The 19,814-nt window shown below is 45.4% G+C and overlaps 1 protein-coding gene across 9 annotated transcripts in view; it reads left to right on the top strand.

The window, feature by feature from the left end:
- The window catches only part of LOC147443073 (uncharacterized), a 224,755-nt gene that overhangs the window by 153,928 nt on the left and 51,013 nt on the right, over positions 1–19,814 (top strand). For 4 of the 9 annotated variants that reach the window (XR_015190226.1, XM_086529007.1, XM_086529005.1 and 1 more), the window contains 4 exons: positions 13,726–13,895; positions 14,502–14,660; positions 15,677–15,800; positions 16,482–16,676. Coding sequence is in view for 4 of the 9 variants with exons in the window: in XM_086529007.1 (XP_086385133.1) it covers positions 13,726–13,895; positions 14,502–14,660; positions 15,677–15,800; positions 16,482–16,676 (648 nt within the window). In the remaining 5 variants the exon portion in view is untranslated. Of the gene's footprint in view, positions 1–13,725; positions 13,896–14,501; positions 14,661–15,068; positions 15,353–15,561; positions 15,801–16,481; positions 16,677–19,814 lie in introns of those variants that run through there. The other 5 variants (XR_015190227.1, XR_015190228.1, XR_015190229.1 and 2 more) reach the window with 4 other exon arrangements.

Here is a 19,814-nt window from a genome sequence, read left to right as displayed (position 1 = left end):
TGGCACTTGGAGCGACATGTACCAATTGTGAATACACTCTACGAGTTGGTCTTCGTGTTTGTGCTTTTTGGCAGGTACTCCATCACGGAGAAGGAGCGAGGAGGCCTCGACCTACGCTCAGGGATTCCGAAAACAAAATCAGGAATAGTCTACAGAGTCTCACACTCAGTGTGCAGACGGAATTGAGAGCTTGCCTCTCGGAATTTCCCGTATAGGAAGGAATTGGCCATCGAGTGTCAGATTAAGAACGGAGGGGTTACTCCTGTTCTTGTGCTTGTAAAAAGATTCTCCCTAATATAGATTCTCTATAAGCAAGGAGATTAGCCCATCTTCTGGTCCCGAATACTGTGTTGACCTTCTCCCTAGTCTCTTATGGTTGAGAATTTATTAATTTTCAACTTATTAATTATCTGTGTACACTCCCCATTGTGACAGTGGTATAAGTGCTCAATCGTCTTTCTTTTTTTGCAAAGGAGCACGATTCTGGGAAGGAACGGGAAGAACCATGACGAGCCACGGAAGAACCTCTGAAGACGAACATCAGCAAGTACGAGTTCAACTGACGGAATTGCAGTAGCTTCTCACGCTGCCAGCTATCCAATAGGTTTTGGAAGGAATCAAGAACTCGCAACAAATAGATGCCAATGGGCGTCACGAAAATCTTGCCGGTGGTCACAAACCACAGGAGGAAAACGCAGAGAGAGGTGCCAAAGCGCACAAGGGATCTTCGGATCGGAACAAACAGCCTTCCAAGAGCATGGGCCAGGAAAAAGAAATCTCTCTGTTGAACGAAAGCAAGGAGGTCTTTATCTCTTCTCCATGATACTCTCCTGATTATACTACTACTTACAGTTTCTAAACCTTCTTCAAGAAGAGAACTCCTACTACTTTTCTACGTAATACTAAAGAGAAGCCCAAGTTCAAAAAGGATAACTGAAAGCGTCACCACAAGATGCGGGTTTTCAAATCCGGTGACAAGGATGTCAAGTTTGACAGTTACACAGAACGGAGAGACATCTCCAATGCACTGTCTTTCATCAGACAATTTGAAGTTGCTTTTGCCAACAGGAACTTTACTGGAAAATCCAAGTTGCGTCATGTTGGGATGTATCTCAAAGAGACGGCAAGCAACTGGTGGTTAGCCAAGATTCTGGAAGGTACACTAGCCAAAATCTGGACTCAATTCAAATTTGAATTTTATGAACAATTTCTTTCGCTCGACTTTGAGGAGGACATTTGGAACTTCTAAAAGGTTGAGGATCCTTGAATAATGAGCGGGTATTGATCCTCTATGATCGTGGATCAATGGACAACTTTATCTCATTAGATGCTACAGAATACTTGGGCCTTACAACGGCTCAGCTTGGAACTCCGGTCACTTCCCGTTGGGCATTCCAGGGGCTGACTACCAATGCAACTCCGGTGCAAGCACAGCTCAATCTTCGGATTGGCGAGTACAAGGACCGCAAATCATTTCTTTGGGCACCCATCGACGGATGTGATATCATCTTGGGAATGCCATGGCACTATTATATGCAACCCGTCCCAGATTATGTGGAAAAAAACCCTCGCTTTTGAGCATGAGAGCAAGAACATTAAAATTTGTGCTAATGCAGGGGATTGGCTATTCCCTATTGTAAGCCATATCTCCATTAAAAAGAAAACAAAGAAGTGTGTTTCTGCTTACTTGATTTTTGCACGGGAAAAGGATAAAAATAACAAGGGTTGCTCTCTAGTCTTCCATTTGGAGCAAGTTACAGAACAGAGAGAATGATTATCATGATTATCCCTATTCCATTCAGGATGATTACCTCTACCACCACCAAGCAATTTGCGTGGCAGTGCCATTGAGGAAGAAAATTATGGATGAAGACATGCTTCGCCTTATGCGTGTCATCGGGATATTCTCCCTACAACTTTAGCATTGGAAAGGTATTTCTTTTGGCCAAGCCTTAAAGCAGACATCAATCAGTATGTCTGGGAATGTTTGGTTTGCCAAAATATCAAGTACGATTGGCATGAGACGCCTGCGTTACTCCAACCTTTACCTGTGCCGGATCACCCTTGGGAGAGTATTGCCATGGATTTTATTATGGATCTCCCAAAGAATATGACCGGAAATGATGCGATTTGAACTATTGATTTTAGCAAGCAAGCTCATTATATTCCAGTTAGGAAAACAATCAAAGCGGATCTTATGGCTAGGATTATTCTAGCACAGATTTTCAAGCATCATGGGATGCCCAAGTCTATCGTGAGTGATCGAGATCCTCACATGAAGGAAATTTTTGGTGTGCCTTGCTCGATAACCTTGGTACGAAGTTGAATTTTTCTTCTGTATACCATCCCCAAACGGATTGGCAGAGTGAGATCGCCAATTCCTCAAAGTTGGATATGTTGAAATCCTATGTGTCGAACAAATAGTCTGACCGGGAAAAGTATTTTCCCCTTGTCGAGTACGCGTATAACAATACCGTACATTCGTCTACGAGGAAGGCACCCTTTGAGATTCTTTATGATAAGCATTTGCTTCCACCATCCTTTTAACTAAGGATAAGATATTTGCAACGGATGAATTTGTTCGGGATATGGACACTGCCTATGGGCAAGTAAAGAGAGCAATATTACACTCTCAAGAAAAACATAAGAAAGCTGCGGATAAGCACAGAAGGAATTTGAACTTAACAATCGGTCAATTGGTCTTACTCACATTTGAGAAGACAAGACTAAAGAAACAAGCGACTCATAAAGGGAAAGTGGTAAAAATTTCCAATCGTTATTATGGGTCATTTAAGATAATTGACTAAGTGAACGATGTGACATTCGGATTAGAGCTACTGCCTAATTGGAGGATCCATAATGCTTGCCATGTTAGTTTACTTCGGCCATATGTGGGATAGCGTCCAAGTCAACCTATTGCTGAGAAACCTTCTGTAGCGCGGATAATGTGTCGTGCTCTCTACAGTGGGTGGTCCTCAGTGCAATGTGCGTGACAATCTCACTCAAACAAACTGAACAGAAAGGAAACAATAGACATCAACATAGCTCATAAAGACACAACAGCCGAACATAACATATGACTCGACTATCTCAAAGACTAATACAGACTCTGGCGTGGCAGCACACTCAGCTCCAGCCCAGGACTCACAGGTACAATGGGGGTGTCGAGGCTCAGATGTGCAGGGATGGTGAAGATGTGCTCTATGCATAGACTCACTCTAGACGACTACGTACAAGATGATCCAACTCGCCCAAAACGACTACTCATATGTACAACCATAAAGAGCCACCAACGGCTCATAAATGACAGCACCTAAGTCTATCTCCACTGAGTGGTGGAGATGACCTGGCCACGATGTCCACTAGACCCCGTATCCCTGCCACGTGTCACTGCCCAGCCCAGCCCAGAGAGTCCGTCCAGTGTGAACCAGACCAGACCAACCGTACTAACTGAGTGTCCTGTGAAGGTGACACTGTAGCCTGCTACAGGTTGCCCGCCACAAGACCGCTCACCGTCTCGGTGAGAGGAAATATTGAAAACTAGGAAATACTGAAAAAATGTGAAATAAAACCAATAGGTACTGCCTGTACATCTTTCTTGAAACCGGTGCTTGGTCCACCCATGGAAGAATTGATTGAAGCTGGCAAGAGAATTCAACACGTGGAGGAGGAGGTTTCTCTGCTCGAACACGGGATGGCGGATTCTTATGCAGAGATGATGACAAAGAATCTAAAGAAGTTCCAAGTAGAGTGTGAAGAGCTGCATCAAACTCTTGGTACTTCTCGAGCTGAAAACCAATGAAGTGTAGTTGCTCTGAAGGAGGCATGTGAGAGGCTCTTGACGGAGTTGCAGAGGCCAGTCGTAGTTGTTGAGGAAGAGCATGAAGGGTTCACGAAGCAGATTGAAATGCAGACTCCTTGACGAGAATTTTTGGGTTGCAAAGAGAGCTTGAGGCTACTGAAGATGATCCTGTTTCTGATTCTGATACCTACTCTGTGGGTTCTGAAGATGGAAGAATCAAGGTTGCAGCGCATCCCTGGCTGTTTGCCTGCTAAATAGTGATGGGAAAGCTTAAGGCTACTGAAGGCCCAATTTGGATCAGCGGGGTGGTGGAGCTGAGCGTGAATGACCAGATGATACCTCACATCACACGTCTCTACTGTTCTTCCGAGGAATGACTGCTCCAGCAAAAGCGTGCAGTCCTCAAAAGCTCCCTTGGGGAGGCTATGAATACATTCTATCCATTAGCTGGGCGTTACAAAGACAAGAGCGGCAATCAAGAACTTGAAATTGTGTGTAATGACGAAGGTGTCGTTCTCCAGGAAGCGTGGGTGGACTATGACTTTGAGAGCTTTTGCCTAAGCGCTAATTTTCACCCAGACTTTGATCTCTGGTGCCTCAGATTCATTTCTCTGCGGATGTGTCTCAAGTCGCACTTGTGCTAGTCTAGATAACACATTTTCAGTGCGGCCTCGTCTGCCTGGGCTTCCGCTTGCATCACAAGGAAATGGACGGCTACTCGCTAGACCAGCTCTTGATGCAAGGGGGGCTGGTTAGGGGCGAGGGAATGAGAGGGGGAGTGTAGGGGTGAGGGGAACTTGAGGGGTAGGGTAGGGGCGAGGGGAAAGGGGGAGGGTAGGGGCGAGAGGGAATGGGTAAGGGTAGGGGCGAGAGGAAGTGAGGGGGTGGGCAAGGGTGGGTAGGGGCGAGAGGAAGTGAGGGGGAGGGTACGGGCGAGAGGAAGTGAGGGGGTGGGCAAGGGTGGGCAGGGGCGAGGGGAAAGGGGAGGGTAGGGGCGAGAGGAAGTGAGGGGTGGGTAGGGGCAAGGGAAAAAGGGGAGGGTAGGGGCGAGGGGTGAGGGGGAGGGCGAGGGGGATGGGGGGACTAGGGCGAGGGGGAGGGGGAGGGGGAGGGGGGAGGGCGAGTGGGAGAGGGGGAGGGTAGGACGAGGGGCGAGGGAATAGGGGATAAGGGCGAGGGGAAGGGGAAGGGGAGGGCTAGGGCTAGGGGAGAGGGCGAGAGGGACTAGGGCGAGTAGGCAGGGGCTAGGGGGAAGAGTTTCAAGAGCTGGGTAGGGGGAGAGGGTGAGTAGGGGGACGAGGAGTGGCGGGGATGACGGAGCTCACCTGCAGCTACTCCCGGCCTAGCTCCACCTCTACCAGCCGCTGAACAACTGAATGCAGGAGCCAGCACCAATGGAGGAGGTCCTGCTTGCCAGGAGCTTACAACAGCAGGGGACAGCATTAGTGCCTGCTCTCTTTTGTTTTGGTGACTCTCTTGTAGATGATGGGAACAACAATGTTCGGCGCTCTTGATGATCTCTTTGCCACAACTGTAAACCCTAAGGATGTGGGCATTCTGATTGTGTATAGGATCGAGGAGATAGGAGTAGATAGGTGCAAATAAGGAGCACACAGCTATCATGATCTTGGAATTCATCTTGCAAGACTGGCTCTGTGAAGGAAGTTTGCTAGACACAGAGGAGAGCTTTGTTCTGGTCGGAGAAGCAAACACCAAAGGGGTTGATGTTTGAGGGGGGGTGAACTCCTGTAGAGGAGATTTCTTATTGCTTCTATGCTTCTTTATAGGCTCAGGTGGCACATTAGATTTAGTTACTGTGGAATCATTTGAAGACGGTGTTCCTTCAGGCCAAGAGTGAATAGAGACTCCATAACAAGGCATAGATTTGGTAGCCTCCAACCACTCAAGCAGATCTTCGTCTGACCCTTCAGGTGTAGTAGGTTGTTCTTGTTCAGGGTTGGTTTCCATTGACAAAGAAACTTGCTTCACCACTAGATCCATACCTCCTTCTAAGAGGATGGGTTGCATCGGGGAGCCAGAAGTTTGTATCCACATTGCGTCGTTTCCCCAATCATGAAGTGCTTTAGTGTGTCACAACCATGGTCTTCCAATGAGAAAAGGAAATCCGCCCTCAACCTGGGGAAGACGAACCACGACAAAATCCAAGTTAAAAGTAAAGTCTTGTACCTGCAGAGGCACATTGTCCACTATACCCACTGGGTAGACAGTAGACTATCTGCTAGTCGGCCAACGTAACTGTGAAGGGAGCAGGGTGAGTAGGCCGTAGACCTAGAGCCAACATAGTGAACTCGGGCATCAGGTTGATGCCAGATCCACCATCCACTATCACTCCTGAGAATCGCCAACCTAAAACGGACACTATCAGGCGTGGGCTTCTATAATCAGTGAGTGGAGCAACGGGATTGGATATCATATAGGACTCTGATGGTCGCATTGGGAGGTGCCCGCCACTAGGACCTGCTCCAGGATAAAGTGACTGAATAACAGCAAGGGTGTCACTTCTAAAATTTGCTTCTAGTCGCAACATGTCATAAAGGGCCACTTGTTGGAAAGTGTTCTTCAAGACTGTCTCTGCTGTAAGCTTCTCCTTTTCTACCTGTTGTTCCTCTGGTATCTTGATCTTCTGCAGATCGGAAACTGCTTCTAAGAAAGCTTCATCAATATCTGAGAGCAAGGATTTGGATTCTTTCATGGCACTGGGGAATGGCTTGTTAATAGCTGCAGGCAGGGTATCCACTGGTGTGTGAATGTGTAGGGTAGTTGAACTTGTTGGAATGCCGAGAGCGGCTCTCTGGGCCCGGGTGAGGACACCCGATGGCTCCTCTGCCAACTGTGGCGGCTTATTTTGAGGGGTAACCACGTGGGTAGAAGTGGGCGGCTGAGAAACGGTGCTCACTGCTATCAAATTGAGCTTGGGAAAGGCAAACTCATTCTGGCTTTGACTTGAGTTTAAAGCCGTGGATGCACGAATTTTAGGGCAATCCTTATTGTAGTGATCCTTCGTTTCAGGGCAATGACGGCAAGGAGGGGACCCTTCTGGCATGGGGCATTTGCTTTGGTAATGCCCATATTCCCCGCATCTGTAGCACAAAATGGGCCGATTCAAAGGGCGAGTTGAAGGGCGAGGTGGTCCTTGCTCCTGGTGCATTGAGTTTGAGGTGGAGGCATAGAAGCTTTGAGGTGATGAGGGAGCAAGGGTATGATAAAAGCTCTGAGGCGGAAAAGTACTTGGCATACCTTGCATAGGAGGGTCTGTCAGCAAAGGTGGCATATGGTGTGGATGGCCACAAGGAGAAACCATGTTAGATGCAGGTGCTAGCCCTTGTTGAAGAGTAGGACCAAGACTTTGTTGTATTTGTCACAATCCCTTGAGGTAGTAACAATCCGTGCCCTCATGTCCAGATTTTTCACAGAAGTGGCAGTAAACCCGAAGGGGGCATTCCTGTGGAGGGTTCCCTGGAGAGCGGCATGAGCTACACCAAACTGTAGCCTTAGTCTCTTGCTGACACTTGAGCTCTTCTAGCTCGCGCTTAATCTGTTCCAATGCCTCGTGATGTGGAGGCTTCTCTTGTCTAAGAGAGAAGGACCTCTCCTCTTGAAGAGCTCGCTGTAACTTTAGGGCTTCCAGTTCCCTGCGTAAGGAAGATAAAGGATCAAAAGGACTTTCCAAAAACACAGAGGGGGTCTCTATGTGAGGGGGGTTGGAGAACAGCTTCCTAGCCCCCTCTATCCTTGTAGCAACTGCGATGAACTCCTCCAGAGTGGCGTCGGGTCGGAGACTCTCTCGTAGTTTTTGCTGAGAAGTTTTGGGAAGCGCCTTCTCCACCCACTTCTTCACCATGAATTCACCGGGTTGCTTAGGAAGCTTGGCAACCAGAGACTTGGTCTTAGTCATAAGCTCTGCAAAAGTCTCCTATGGCTGGAGCACCATGTTGGCTAACTCATCCAACACCTTCTCCTGGTAGTCACCTGGCCTGAAAGCTGCACAGAACTGTTGCCTTAAGGCTGCCCAGGTTGCAAAATGGTTCTCTGCAAATTGGTTGTACCATTTGTCTGCTAAGCCATCCAAGGTGGATGGAAAGAGTACCAAATAAGCATCTTCCCTGTTAAGACCACGACCCCTACAAAGAGATACAAACCTCCTTGCATGGTCGTCAGCATCTTCTGAAGAGAGTCCTTTGAATGTAGGGAATTTGATGTTTACCTTAGCCAAAACGCTAGCCAACGGCTCCATGGGGCCTTGCTGAGCCTGTTGCCCAGTAGCCTGTTGTAGCAGAATAGGAGAGAGCTTTACTGGAGAAGGTGATCTGGAAGATATGGAACCAGATGAAGGAATGGGTGATGTATGTGGAGGTATAGGTGATGAGGTTGATGGACTTCTACTAGGTACCAAAGGTCGTCTTCTGTTATAGTACTTCAGAGGGCTCAGTAGTACGCTTTGACGCTCTATTGACCGCCTTGTATGTGTCATGCAGTGACCACCAATCCAACCAACCCTTGGGCAAGAAGACCTTGAACTGGCTGAAGACTGGTCTAGACTCTACTAGACCAGGCGTGACTAGAGCAGGCTGGACCAGGGACGAGGAGGACTAGACCAGGGTCGAGGAGGTCTAGACCAGGGACGAGGACAGGTTGGACGAGGGACGAGGAGCAGTTGGACCAGGGCGAGAGAACAGTTGGAGCAGGCGAAGTGCAAGGCAAGGTCGGCGAAGCTAGGCAAGGTAGGCGAAGCTAGATAGACCCAACTAGCTTCAAGATTTGCACCTCACAGAGTGAGATTTCAATTGAGGTCCCAGCGTGATCGCCAAAATGAGAGCACCTATAGCGTGGATAATGTGTTGTGCTCTCTACAGTGAGTGGTCCTCAGTGCAATGTGCGTGACAATCTCACTCAAACAAACTAAACAGAAAGGAAACAATAGACATCAACATAGCTCACAAAGACACAACAGCAGACCAGAACATATAACTCGACTATCTCAAAGACTGATACAGACTCTGGCGTGGCAGCACACTCAGCTCCAGCCCAGGACTTACAGGTACAACGGGGGTGTCGAGGCTCAGATGTGGAGGGATGGTGAAGATGTGCTCTGTGCATAGACTCACTCTAGATGACTACGTACAAGATGATCCAACTGGGCCAAAACGACCACTCATATGTACAACCATAAAGAGCCACCAACGGCTCATAAATGATAGGACCTAAGTCTATCTCCACTGAGTGGTGGAGATGACCTGACCACGATGTCCACTAGACCCCGTATCCCTGCCAGGTGTCACTGCCCAGCCCAGCCCAGAGAGTCCGTCCAGTGTGAACTAGAGTCCGTCCAGTGTGAACCAGACCAGACCAACCGTACTAACTGAGTGTCCTGTGAAAGTGACACTGTAGCCTGCTACACCTTCCGAGGTTGAGAAAACAGAAGAAATACTCCAACCGGAGCAAATCATTCATCAGGAGCGGCCACTAAAGTCCGCAAAGATTACACAAAAGTATTTGGTAAAGTTCAAGAATTATTCTACTTTAAAACTCTCGGTGGATGAACGAGCAATCTTATCTTGAGATTCTGGAAGGATATGTACAAGCACTACAGTTGAGGACAACTGTTTAGAAGCCAGAAGGATGTTGCTAAATGGACTACTTTCTTATTTTTCTGAGTAATTTCTATTGAATGAAATTAGGATATTTGAATGTGTACACTTGAACTACAAAGGTTAGGAGCTGTAGATCTACTGGGATTGATAAAATCCATCGAGAATGGACAACTCTGATGTATCACATGATGGGTGACATTCGAAGGAGTTGTACCGTTAGTTCGGTGGGAGAGATCAGGAAGTGGGTATTCCTGATGTGTCACATGATGGGCGATAGGAGCATCGGAAAGAGAATATTCTATTGGTCTGGAAGGAAATCCGAACTCGAAAAGGAATACGTGTAAAGATGCAGGCACAAGAATAAAGATGGGTTCTGAGAAGATTTTTCTAAAAAGTGGAATATTTTCCAGGAAAAACAAATGCTTTCCCGTGGGGAATCTGTGCCTGCATTGTATTTGTGCTTGAGAATTGCATCTAGGGATGCCTCGGAAGTGTTCTATAGCATCTGTTTTCAGCTCATTGAGTTTTATTGAGTTTTTAAACAGGTTCACACATTCTTAAAAGATGACTGGCTGCCCGTCATAAAAATAAAGCAAGACTTATCCTAGAAAAAAAACAGCGCTAACTCAAGCCTGATCTTCTGCTATTGTTGCATGCTCCCCACCGGCTATTCCTGACGGCTCCAGAGAGCTATAAAATCAGCCAACATCTTCTCTCGTGGCCCAGAATTCGCCAGCACTAACTACAGGAGGCTCATCCGTCGGGAATCTACAGGTGATCGTGCGGAGCCAGCGTGCGAAGGTCATTTTCGGCACTTGGAGCGACAAGTACCGATTGTAAATACGCTCTATGAGTTGTTGTTTTCGTGTTTGTGCTTTTTGGAAGGTACTCCATCACGGAGAAGCCTCCTCTCTCCTAAGCGTCGGCCTACTCTTAGGAATTTTGGAAACGGAATCAGGAACGGTCTGTGGAGTTTTACACCTGTGTGCAGACGGAAATGAGAGCTCGCCTCTTGGAATTTCCTATACGGGAAGGAATTGACCATCAAGTTTGAGATCTAGAACGAAGGGGTTACTCCGGTTCTTGTGCTTGTAAACGGATTCTCTTTTTTTTTGGGGGGGGGGGCTAGCCCATCTTCTGATCCCCAATACTGTGTCGATCTTCTCCCTAGTCTCTTGTGGTTGAGAACTTATTTATTTTCAGCTTGTTAATTATTCTTGTGCGCTCTCAATTGTGACGGAGTCTCCTCCCATAGCAAGGTCTCGAGCTGATTGTAGTGCAAATCTAGCATATCGATAATGTGGAGCCATGTATATAGGATACTAATCTCAACTCCAATGGTGGACTGAACCACCTCTGGTAGGCCCTCTATTGTGCGTACTCTGTCTGTCATTGTCTCTACAGTTCCATGATCCCCCATGTAAGGTCATTGGGGACTCCCAAATCATATAGGCTACACATCAATCTCACTCTAGGGATTGTGTCAAACGCCTTGCGAAAATCCACAAAGCAACAGTCGATCTGACTCCCATGCGCTCTACCCTTCTCAATAATGGATTTGAGTGTGAGTTTTTGATCCGAAGTAGAGTACCCCCTCCTGAACCCTGCTTGTCCCTGAGCTCTGATACCCTCTCCCGCTGTCCATCGGCTAAGCTAGTGCTCCAATATAGATGCATATAACTTGGCCAAGGTATGGTCAATCATGATGGTGCAATAGTTGTGATAGTTGCTAGGTAGCATAGGATCTCCTGCCTTTGGTATGGGCACGATCGTATTAGTGTTGCAGCTCTCATGAAAGCCTTCACACATGGTTTTATTGAACATGTCTCTCAATAGAGGTGCCAACATATCTCGAGCATGAGATATGTGCTCTACAACTAGCCCATCAATAGTTCTCTCCGAGTATGTAAGCTGTCTATGGCATCATGTACCATGCCAAGAATAAAAAAGGTAAATGTAAGGGGGCGAGATCCTAGTAGAAGCTATTTGGGGTGCTGATCTGGTGCCTTATATAGACTCGTAGCATACTGGCCCCATGTGTCCCCAGTGGTGATGGGTGTAGTTGCCTGTGTAACGGGATGGCAGCACTTGCCAATTGAAAAGAACAGAGTGGAACAGACTTTTAGCACTTCAAACAATCTGATATGTGAGAGAGAGAAATCTAATATTAACGTCTTCAGAAGGCCAAAATAACCTATGGGACCAAAAGGTTACATGTGGTGAATCTAATACCAGGTCTAGGTACAAAAAGTACAAAGAACTGAAAAGAAAATAGTGGGTAGAGATGGGGTGAAAGCTGATACAAAGGGAATACAAAGGGTGAGCTGATATAATGGAGCTCTCTGACAGGAGGCATCATATACATATACATCAATATCCAAAAGGCCATAGAGGTTCAATGTCCTTCAAGGTAAGCACTCTGTCGGGACGGCTCCTCGCGCTAGTATGGTATGGATCCTATGTCGCAATCTGCGTCGATGTCGAGAGGGCCCCCGCATCCGTGGGCGACGGGACTGCCCCAACTCTATCGCCCAATCAAGCAGTATGCCTCTGCTAGTGCTACTATGCTGTGGGGGCTACTCGAACTCCTTTGTCTGTGACTGAAAGAAATTTGTAATGTGCCGCTGTCGCTGGATCTCTCTCATTGTGCCCCTCTTCAAGAGGTCCTCTCTGTATCTGCGAATCTCTAGTAAGTATAATCCGAGACATCTCTGATCCTGGTATCTCATGACTCTAGAAAGTGGTCCAAAATCCTCTCTGAATAGACAGTGAAAGCGGCCTCGTATCTCATAGTATACTAGGCAGTGACATATGTAATGTAGCTCTATCTCGGGCTCTATCTGGCACACCTGACAAATCCTGGACTCAGCGGGTACTCCTGTAAATCTTCCTATCTCGATCTCTAGCTGATGTGAGGATGTGCGTATCTGACCAATAGCACATCGTATCCCGTGGGATAGATGAGTATCCATGTATCCTGGTCTGATCACAAAACCATCCTCTATAAGCTGGAGAAGATGCTCTCTATAGAAAGCCATCTTCGTACCCAACTTATGTGTAGGCTGTATCCATGTCCTCTTCGTATCCAACTGAATCAAGTCGTGTTTGATGAGCCTGGTAATCTCTGCCCTAGTGAGGGAGATGGAGGGTGCATCCAAAGAGTACTAAAATGGGGGTAGCTGATCCATACTAAAGCCATGTAACTGAAACCAAGATGCCATCTCTGCATACCAACATGATCTATCTCCCTGCAATGCCAGCTGTCGCGAAGACTCTAGTGAGAGAGAGGATCCATTCAAGAGACACATAATAGCGGAGCTCCACTCCTAGAATGCCCAGGCCCCAAAACCATACGCCCCTTTTGGTTTTTCTTTATATTTCTTCAACAGGTTACAAGCTCTGGGGACTCCTCTACTTCCTTCAAATCTGGAATGCTAGAAGGAGACCCCCCCTCTCAATTTGAAAGGTCTTAGGTCCCCAAAAGCAGGTACATGAAAAGCTCTCATCACCAAGCATCTGAGCCCAAAATCCGGCGTCAAAATCAGCCAGCACATTTAACAGCAGTGCGTACATGCGACACCAGTGTTGCCGTGTTTTCTGGGATTTGTCCGTACAGCATGGCCACATCAGCAATTCCGCGATTTCAGGAGGTTGGCTGCGTCAGCGTATCTTTGGAGTCCCCTGGTCCCTTCACCCAGTTGTGCATAAGTTGGTCTAAGTGGCTCCACGTCAGCACTTCCGCAATTTTAGTTGTTTGGCCACGTCAGCATACCTTTTTAAGTACCTGGTCCTTTGGCCGGTTGTCTATATAGTATAAGTCGGTCTAAGTGGCTCTAACCCTCTAGGGTTGCCACATCACCAGCTTGTGACAGCCCGTTGCTCATGAAAGAGCCTCCGTACCTAGTGGTTGACCAGTATTACTATTGCCCGGGAAAATCTTTGCATTACCTGACTAACATGGCTACACTATAATAATTTGATTGGCATGTTTGGTTTACCAAGTGCTAACAATTGAGTTTTACTATTATGATTTTTATTCGGCGATAAAGGGCTAGGTAACTTGAAAATAGATAGGATTTCTTTCTTGCAAAGGTATATCTTTGTTTACACTACAGTGCATCTCAAAAAGTATTTTATCTTTTAGGTGTTGGTTAAGAGAAGTTTGAGATGAAATTGAAATAGCCTTCTTGCAATATGAACGCACCTTTACATGCTGTAGGTTGAAATCTACTTTTCTGAATAGGTGGCCATGTGGGTGTCAAAGCTTTGAGGCTTTGAGACTAACAAGAAACCTCTTCCTTAATGTTTTAGATGCAAACAACAGAAAGTTTTCAAAAGGAATTGCAAGCTTTAAAGGCAAAAATATCAAGCATATCCTCAAAGCTAGATGGGATTGACGTATATGTTCCGACAACTAAGAAAGGGGTCAGCAGCCTACATGGATCAACAGCAAGAGTCAAAAACAATTCAGACGTGTTAAGGTTCTGAAGATCGTACTGATTGCCAACACTTAAGTTTTGTCAGTGAAATTCGATGTTTTTTTTGACACATCTCACATCAACAACATCATAGGCAGTCAGTTGAAGTACCATTGAGCTAACATATTATTAAAGGTTTTGTAATTACTCTAAAATGAAGTTGCATGCAACACGTGGGGAAGGGCATGGCAAGAGAAGATATGATGTTAGAATTTTGAGATTGATATATAGATGTTGCATGAGAAGTTATTTCAATTGAAGCTACATCGAAACTATGAAGGCTATCCTGTCCACACTGGCCAAGATGGAGGAGCATCACAGTATTAACAGGCTTGTGCAGGCCTGTAAATATTAAGTAGGAAAAGTCGATGCTTAAGAAGATATCGAGGCATACTCTTGATAGATTTATATTATTTGATAACTGATGGTAGTCAAGTTTTCTCTGCTCTAGTAATTTCGGAGTCCTAACTGTGGTCTTGCTTATAGATAGACAGAATTTTCTCAAAACAGTTAAAGAAGTCTTTGTTTATTGGAACGTTTTTTGGCTTTATCTTTTTGAAAATTCTTACATATCAAAAATTCGGAAATAATTAAGCATGATGTTTGTAGTTTAGATGAGGATATGTCCTCAAGGCTGGCTGAACTGGAGCAAACACAAGTGATATTGAAAGCTCAGCTGGAAGCTACTATAGCAAATGCTGCCCGAATAGCTGATGAGCGAGATATACTTATGGAGTTGAATAACTCACTCCATGCGGATTTGAACAGGTTATTCTCTCAAATTTGTCTGGAATGTGCATACTCAGAAGTACATGTGTTGTAGAATGTTCTTTCTAACCAACCATCAGCTGATTACGTATTCTTGCGTTTTTCATTAGCTGCATCACACATTGCATATGCACCATTGACAAAGTACTTTTTAATTGTGTCTGATTTGAAGTCTCACATCTCCAGCATGTAGCACGCAGGAAGATCGTAAGCATTGTTTACATTATAATTAAGCTCAGCATGATGCTCACTGCGTCCATCTCTTCCCACCCACAAAGGCTAAGTGTCAAAGTGTACACACTAGTTTTGTCTAGCCTCTATTGAAAAGAGCCCTCAAATATTGACCAAAAATTTGAGCTAGATTCGAACTAGCAAGTTAATCAGTCATTTTTGTTGAGCTCTATACAGACTGCAAACAAGTGCAAGGAGAGTGTAGTAACCAAACATGGATGGGTCTCCATCCAAAGGGATGACTGATCCCTTCCTAAGTCTTCCACAAGATGGCCATATCCAGTGTGCAGCAAGCAGTATACCCTCGTGCATGATGAATAAGGGAGCCCATCCCATACCTTTTGACTGCATTTTCTGTGTTCCAATGTCAAGTGCCCTTGTAACTATTTTGATTCTTTCAGGGATGAAAAAGGTAGATCACATTTTCACCAAACTTGTTCACATGAAAACTTACTAAGAAGGTGAGTATTGTGGTTTAATTCTGAATGGGAATTAGTCCTGGTATGGATGTACCTTGGTTCTTGGGCACTACTTGCTTGTAATGCAATGCAATAGAGGGCCTTTTTTTTTTTTTTAAAGGTCCATCAATATCTTTTGTCAGTCGTGGTAAGTTCTTAACTGCAGACATTTTTTCATGCAATTTAACTGTCTATATCTGGTTTGGTTTTAGACTGTGAAAGTATTCGAGGTGCAAGTATGTTAGTGCTTGGATGCAATCAGTTTCAAGAAAGAATATGATTACTTGTGAAGGTCATTGATACCACTACAAATTGGGTTGTATCCAGAAGCAATCATTGTTCATGTGCAAGTCAGCACTTCCATGGCAAAGAGGATAAGAGAAAACGTGAAGGAGTGTGTTGCCATGAACCAAATTGCGCAGAACAGATCAGAGGACAACATAGTGCAGTGGTACTTTTCATCTTTCAACCCTTTCTGTTTCACGTGTCTAATGCACTAAAGCGAGCAAAGGCTGACTTTTAATGTAGTTGTCCTCCCATTATCAAACATGAACTGTACATGCAAGACTTGTGGCTCACAACTGTGCAGTAAAGTGCCCAAAGCACCAAAAACAGTAGTAAAGCATTCCTTGTGAGACTTGAATGATATTGGCCTTATGAGGGATCAGGCTAGTGAGTGTCTGGTAGAGCATGCACATTTTTCTTCACGACAAACACATGCAGGATAGAACAGAAGACTGTAGAAGGAAAGTGTGCCATTCTTTGCGTGTTCTTTGTGTGTGGATATCTCTCAGTGCGGTGTGCACGAAGTCTCCCTCTCAATGAACTACACAAGCAAATGGCAATGAGTTCTGTAAGATAACCATGACCAAGAAACATAACTGAAAGACACAACACAATGGTATTCAAAGATGAACTGACCTTCTCAACTCACAATGTAACAGCTACATAAACCAGCACCAGCAAACAATCCATTACTAGGTTGCGAAATTAATTTGAATCTTAATATTTTTTGTTTGTATTCACTATGTTTTATAATCAAATAATTACTCTAAATGAGTAGGCTCTTTCTGAGGTTTACATCTTTTGCTGATCAATTTTGCTTTTCATGACCATGATTATTACATGAAAGCAATGCTGTTCTTCATGGACCAGAAGCATCGAGCCAGGTGGGCACAAAGAATGTTGCAATCCAACATGCTTCAACCTAAACAAATCCCCAATTCAGGAACAAAATGTCACTGCATCCAAGAATAAGCTCCATGTTGAAGGAAATACGGCCAAGTATCACGAGCGAATGGCTGCAATGGAAGTCATCACACATAAGGTGCCAAATCTGTGGTATATTTTGACAATGCGCATAGTCATCATGTAACTTTGCTGCTTTAAATGTCCCGTTTCGCACTGCATAGAGCTTTACCCTTGATAGACAACATCTATCATGACAAGTAGCATGTTTTTGAGAGGCTTTCAAACCAAGATGGAGAGTTGACAAGGGCCACAATAGCAAGAGGGTGCAGCCACAGGGAGTACAAACTCAGAAGATTTCAGCCAAGCCAGAGAAACTACCCAAAGAGGTGGATGCTTCTAAGACACTTGGCGAGGGCTCTTGCAAGAAGAACATGCTATTGAAGCATCTTCTCAATTTGAATACCTCAACATAGTAGAGATTTGACCAGAAAGCTTACCCAGAGTGAGCTGTTAAAAACAAGTTTTTCGGTATCAAGAGGGAGTGACTTCATATATGGTCTCATATCCCACAAAGAAGATTGTTCAGGAGACATTTCAAGTTCTAAAGATTTGCAGATCTTCTGGAAACAGAAGTATTGGCAATGAAAATTAGCTTATTCAATACCAAACGACGAAGGGATGCTAACCTCAACCAGGGAAACCTATCATTAGAATTTAGTCATCACCTTCAGAACCTCTGGTTGGAGGGGCCATAATCTTGTTGTATATAAGAAGATCTCTTCTCTGCCGGCAATCTGGTTGTTACAACCCCGTAACCTCACACTACTCCTGCACGGGGAGGGTGACAACCCTAGTTCACCACCCTACCATAGAGGAGAATGGTGAAGGCGTCCCCATTCCCGGGTCTTATAGTGTGTGGCTTGCCGTCCACACTTGCCCATGCCCTCACTCTCGCCATGGCGCTCCGGCAACGACCCCAGCCATCTGTTCAGTCGTCCGTCATGGCATTACAACCTACGTGACATTTACTCCCCCCTCCCTCCCTAGCCCCTGTTCTTATAAAGAGTGTTCGTCCTCGAAAACAACATGGGGAAATCTCTTGGTAACGCATTACGGCGTTCCCAAGTTGCCGCTTCCTTGTCTAAGTCTGTCCACTTATTTAGTACCAAGAGGTACATTTTATGACGGGTTTGTCTATTTCAACACCCTAGAATCCTTTCCGTTTCATGCAATATCTTTGGTGGCTCTATCAAGTCAACCAAAATCTCTGAATAAACTATGTTCTCCAACCCGTGAACTGATTTCTTCAGTTTACTAATATGGAAGACAAGGTGAACTTGAGAACTCTCTGGTAACTCAAGTTTCTATGCTACGTTTCCAACCTTTATAAGGACTTTAAAGGGATCCCTATATTTAGGAGAAAGTTTGTCATACTTTCCTGTTTTCATGGTTTCTGACATTGAAGGAACCTTCAGGAATACAAAGTCCCCTTCTACAAAGGTAACTTTTCTTCGTTCTTTATCAACATATGTCGTAGCACGATCCGTCCGATAGAAATTGAAGCTCTTACCAGATCAGTGTCCTTCATACATGGTTTATGGGATACAAATAATTGCCGATATACTAGATTGGCCCTCGAATCCTCTCGACAATTAGCAATGAAAGGAGATACATCATGCTGGTATGCGCAACTGTCCTCGTGGTTTCAGAGACACGGGTTCAGTATGGAAAGATTACCCCCCTTCCAATACTCTCTTGAGGCTCCATCACTGGCAATCACACGAACGGAGATGATAAAATCATCCGCCAGGATCTTATACAGTTAGACACTAAGAGGACATGGGTAGACCCTACACAAGAATTGGGCACGAAGATGGCCGACTACAAAGAAAACTTCCTACAGCTATCTGAAGATGGTTTTGTGATTCGCCCGAGCTACATGGATACCCACCTGTCTCATGGTTTGAGATGTGCTATTGGTCAGATTCGTACATCCTCACACCAACTGGAAATTGAATTTGGCAGATTTAGGGGAATCCCACCTGAGAGCAGAATTTGCAAGTTATGCGGAATGGAGCCGGAGACTGAATTACACTACATATGCCATTGCACGGTACACTATGAGATACGTGGGCATTTCCATTGCCTATTCAAAGAAGGCTTTGGACCTCTAGATAGAGTCATGCAATACCAAGATCAAAGGTGCTTAGGCCTGTACCTACTGGAACTACATCGGCACAGGGATAATCTAATGAGAAGACAAAGAGCACTACAGCCTCAGAGGCAGATCACAGATTTCTTCGGATCGAGAGAAGCAAGAATGGAAGGAGAATCAAGAGGCCAGCAGCGAGCACAAAGGAGTACCCACATTCATACCAAAGGCACCCTCATTGACAGGGCGATTGAGCTTAGGAAATTGAGACGACCACGACCGAGATGCAGAAGCACACTTCACCGGAGGAGACTACAACAAAGGATTAGAAGCATTCTAGCCAGACACCCAGAATGCTCCTAAGAAGTCTATCTAATACTTTGTATTTAGTTTTTCGCATTTATTTTCACACTTTCACACTTTTGAGACATTGTAACAGATTCTCCACTTTTGTATCAGTTTGGTCTCATAGGTCACTCTGGCCTTTTTGAAGACGTTAATATAACATTTCATTTCATTTCATATCTCTCTCTCTCTCTCTCTCTCTCTCTCTCTCTCTCTCTCTCTGTCTGTGAATGACACTGTGAACCTGCGAATTTCCAGAAGCGGCCTCTCTGTCAGGTCCTCACCTACACGCACCATGGGACCCAAACCAATACAACAAACAACCCCCCCCGAAACCGGACATCATGGAAGGGAATACGCCACCATGCTCATTACGAGACATATGGGGACTCATCTCCTCGATGCACACCACCATCATGAAGCAGAGCGATGAAATCAAAGACCTAGCTCTAAAAAACCAAGAATTGGAACACAAGCTCCAAATGCAAGACCTACGAGTCCGTCACCAAGAGGAGAAGATGCAAGAGCTCCAGGGTGCTCTTGATAAGCACACAGCTACAATGCAAGACACGCTAGCCACACATGATGAAAAGATTGCGCAAATGAATGTATCTGAAAATGTGGGCTCTTGGAAAGATGCATTGACACACACACCAATGCCTCAGACTTCCTCAATGAACAGAGACATGTATGCTAATGAGGATGACAAAGAATACACCGAACAAGAGAAAAGAAAAATGAACATCGTGATACGGGGCATCCCCGAATCCGACAACG

This window comes from Adiantum capillus-veneris, chromosome 14 (assembly GCF_014529385.1).
Source record: "Adiantum capillus-veneris isolate H3 chromosome 14, ASM1452938v2, whole genome shotgun sequence".
Classification (NCBI taxonomy): domain Eukaryota; kingdom Viridiplantae; phylum Streptophyta; class Polypodiopsida; order Polypodiales; family Pteridaceae; genus Adiantum; species Adiantum capillus-veneris.
The sequence above is the reverse complement of the archived record's forward strand: the minus strand, read 5'-3'. Positions and strand labels throughout refer to the sequence as shown.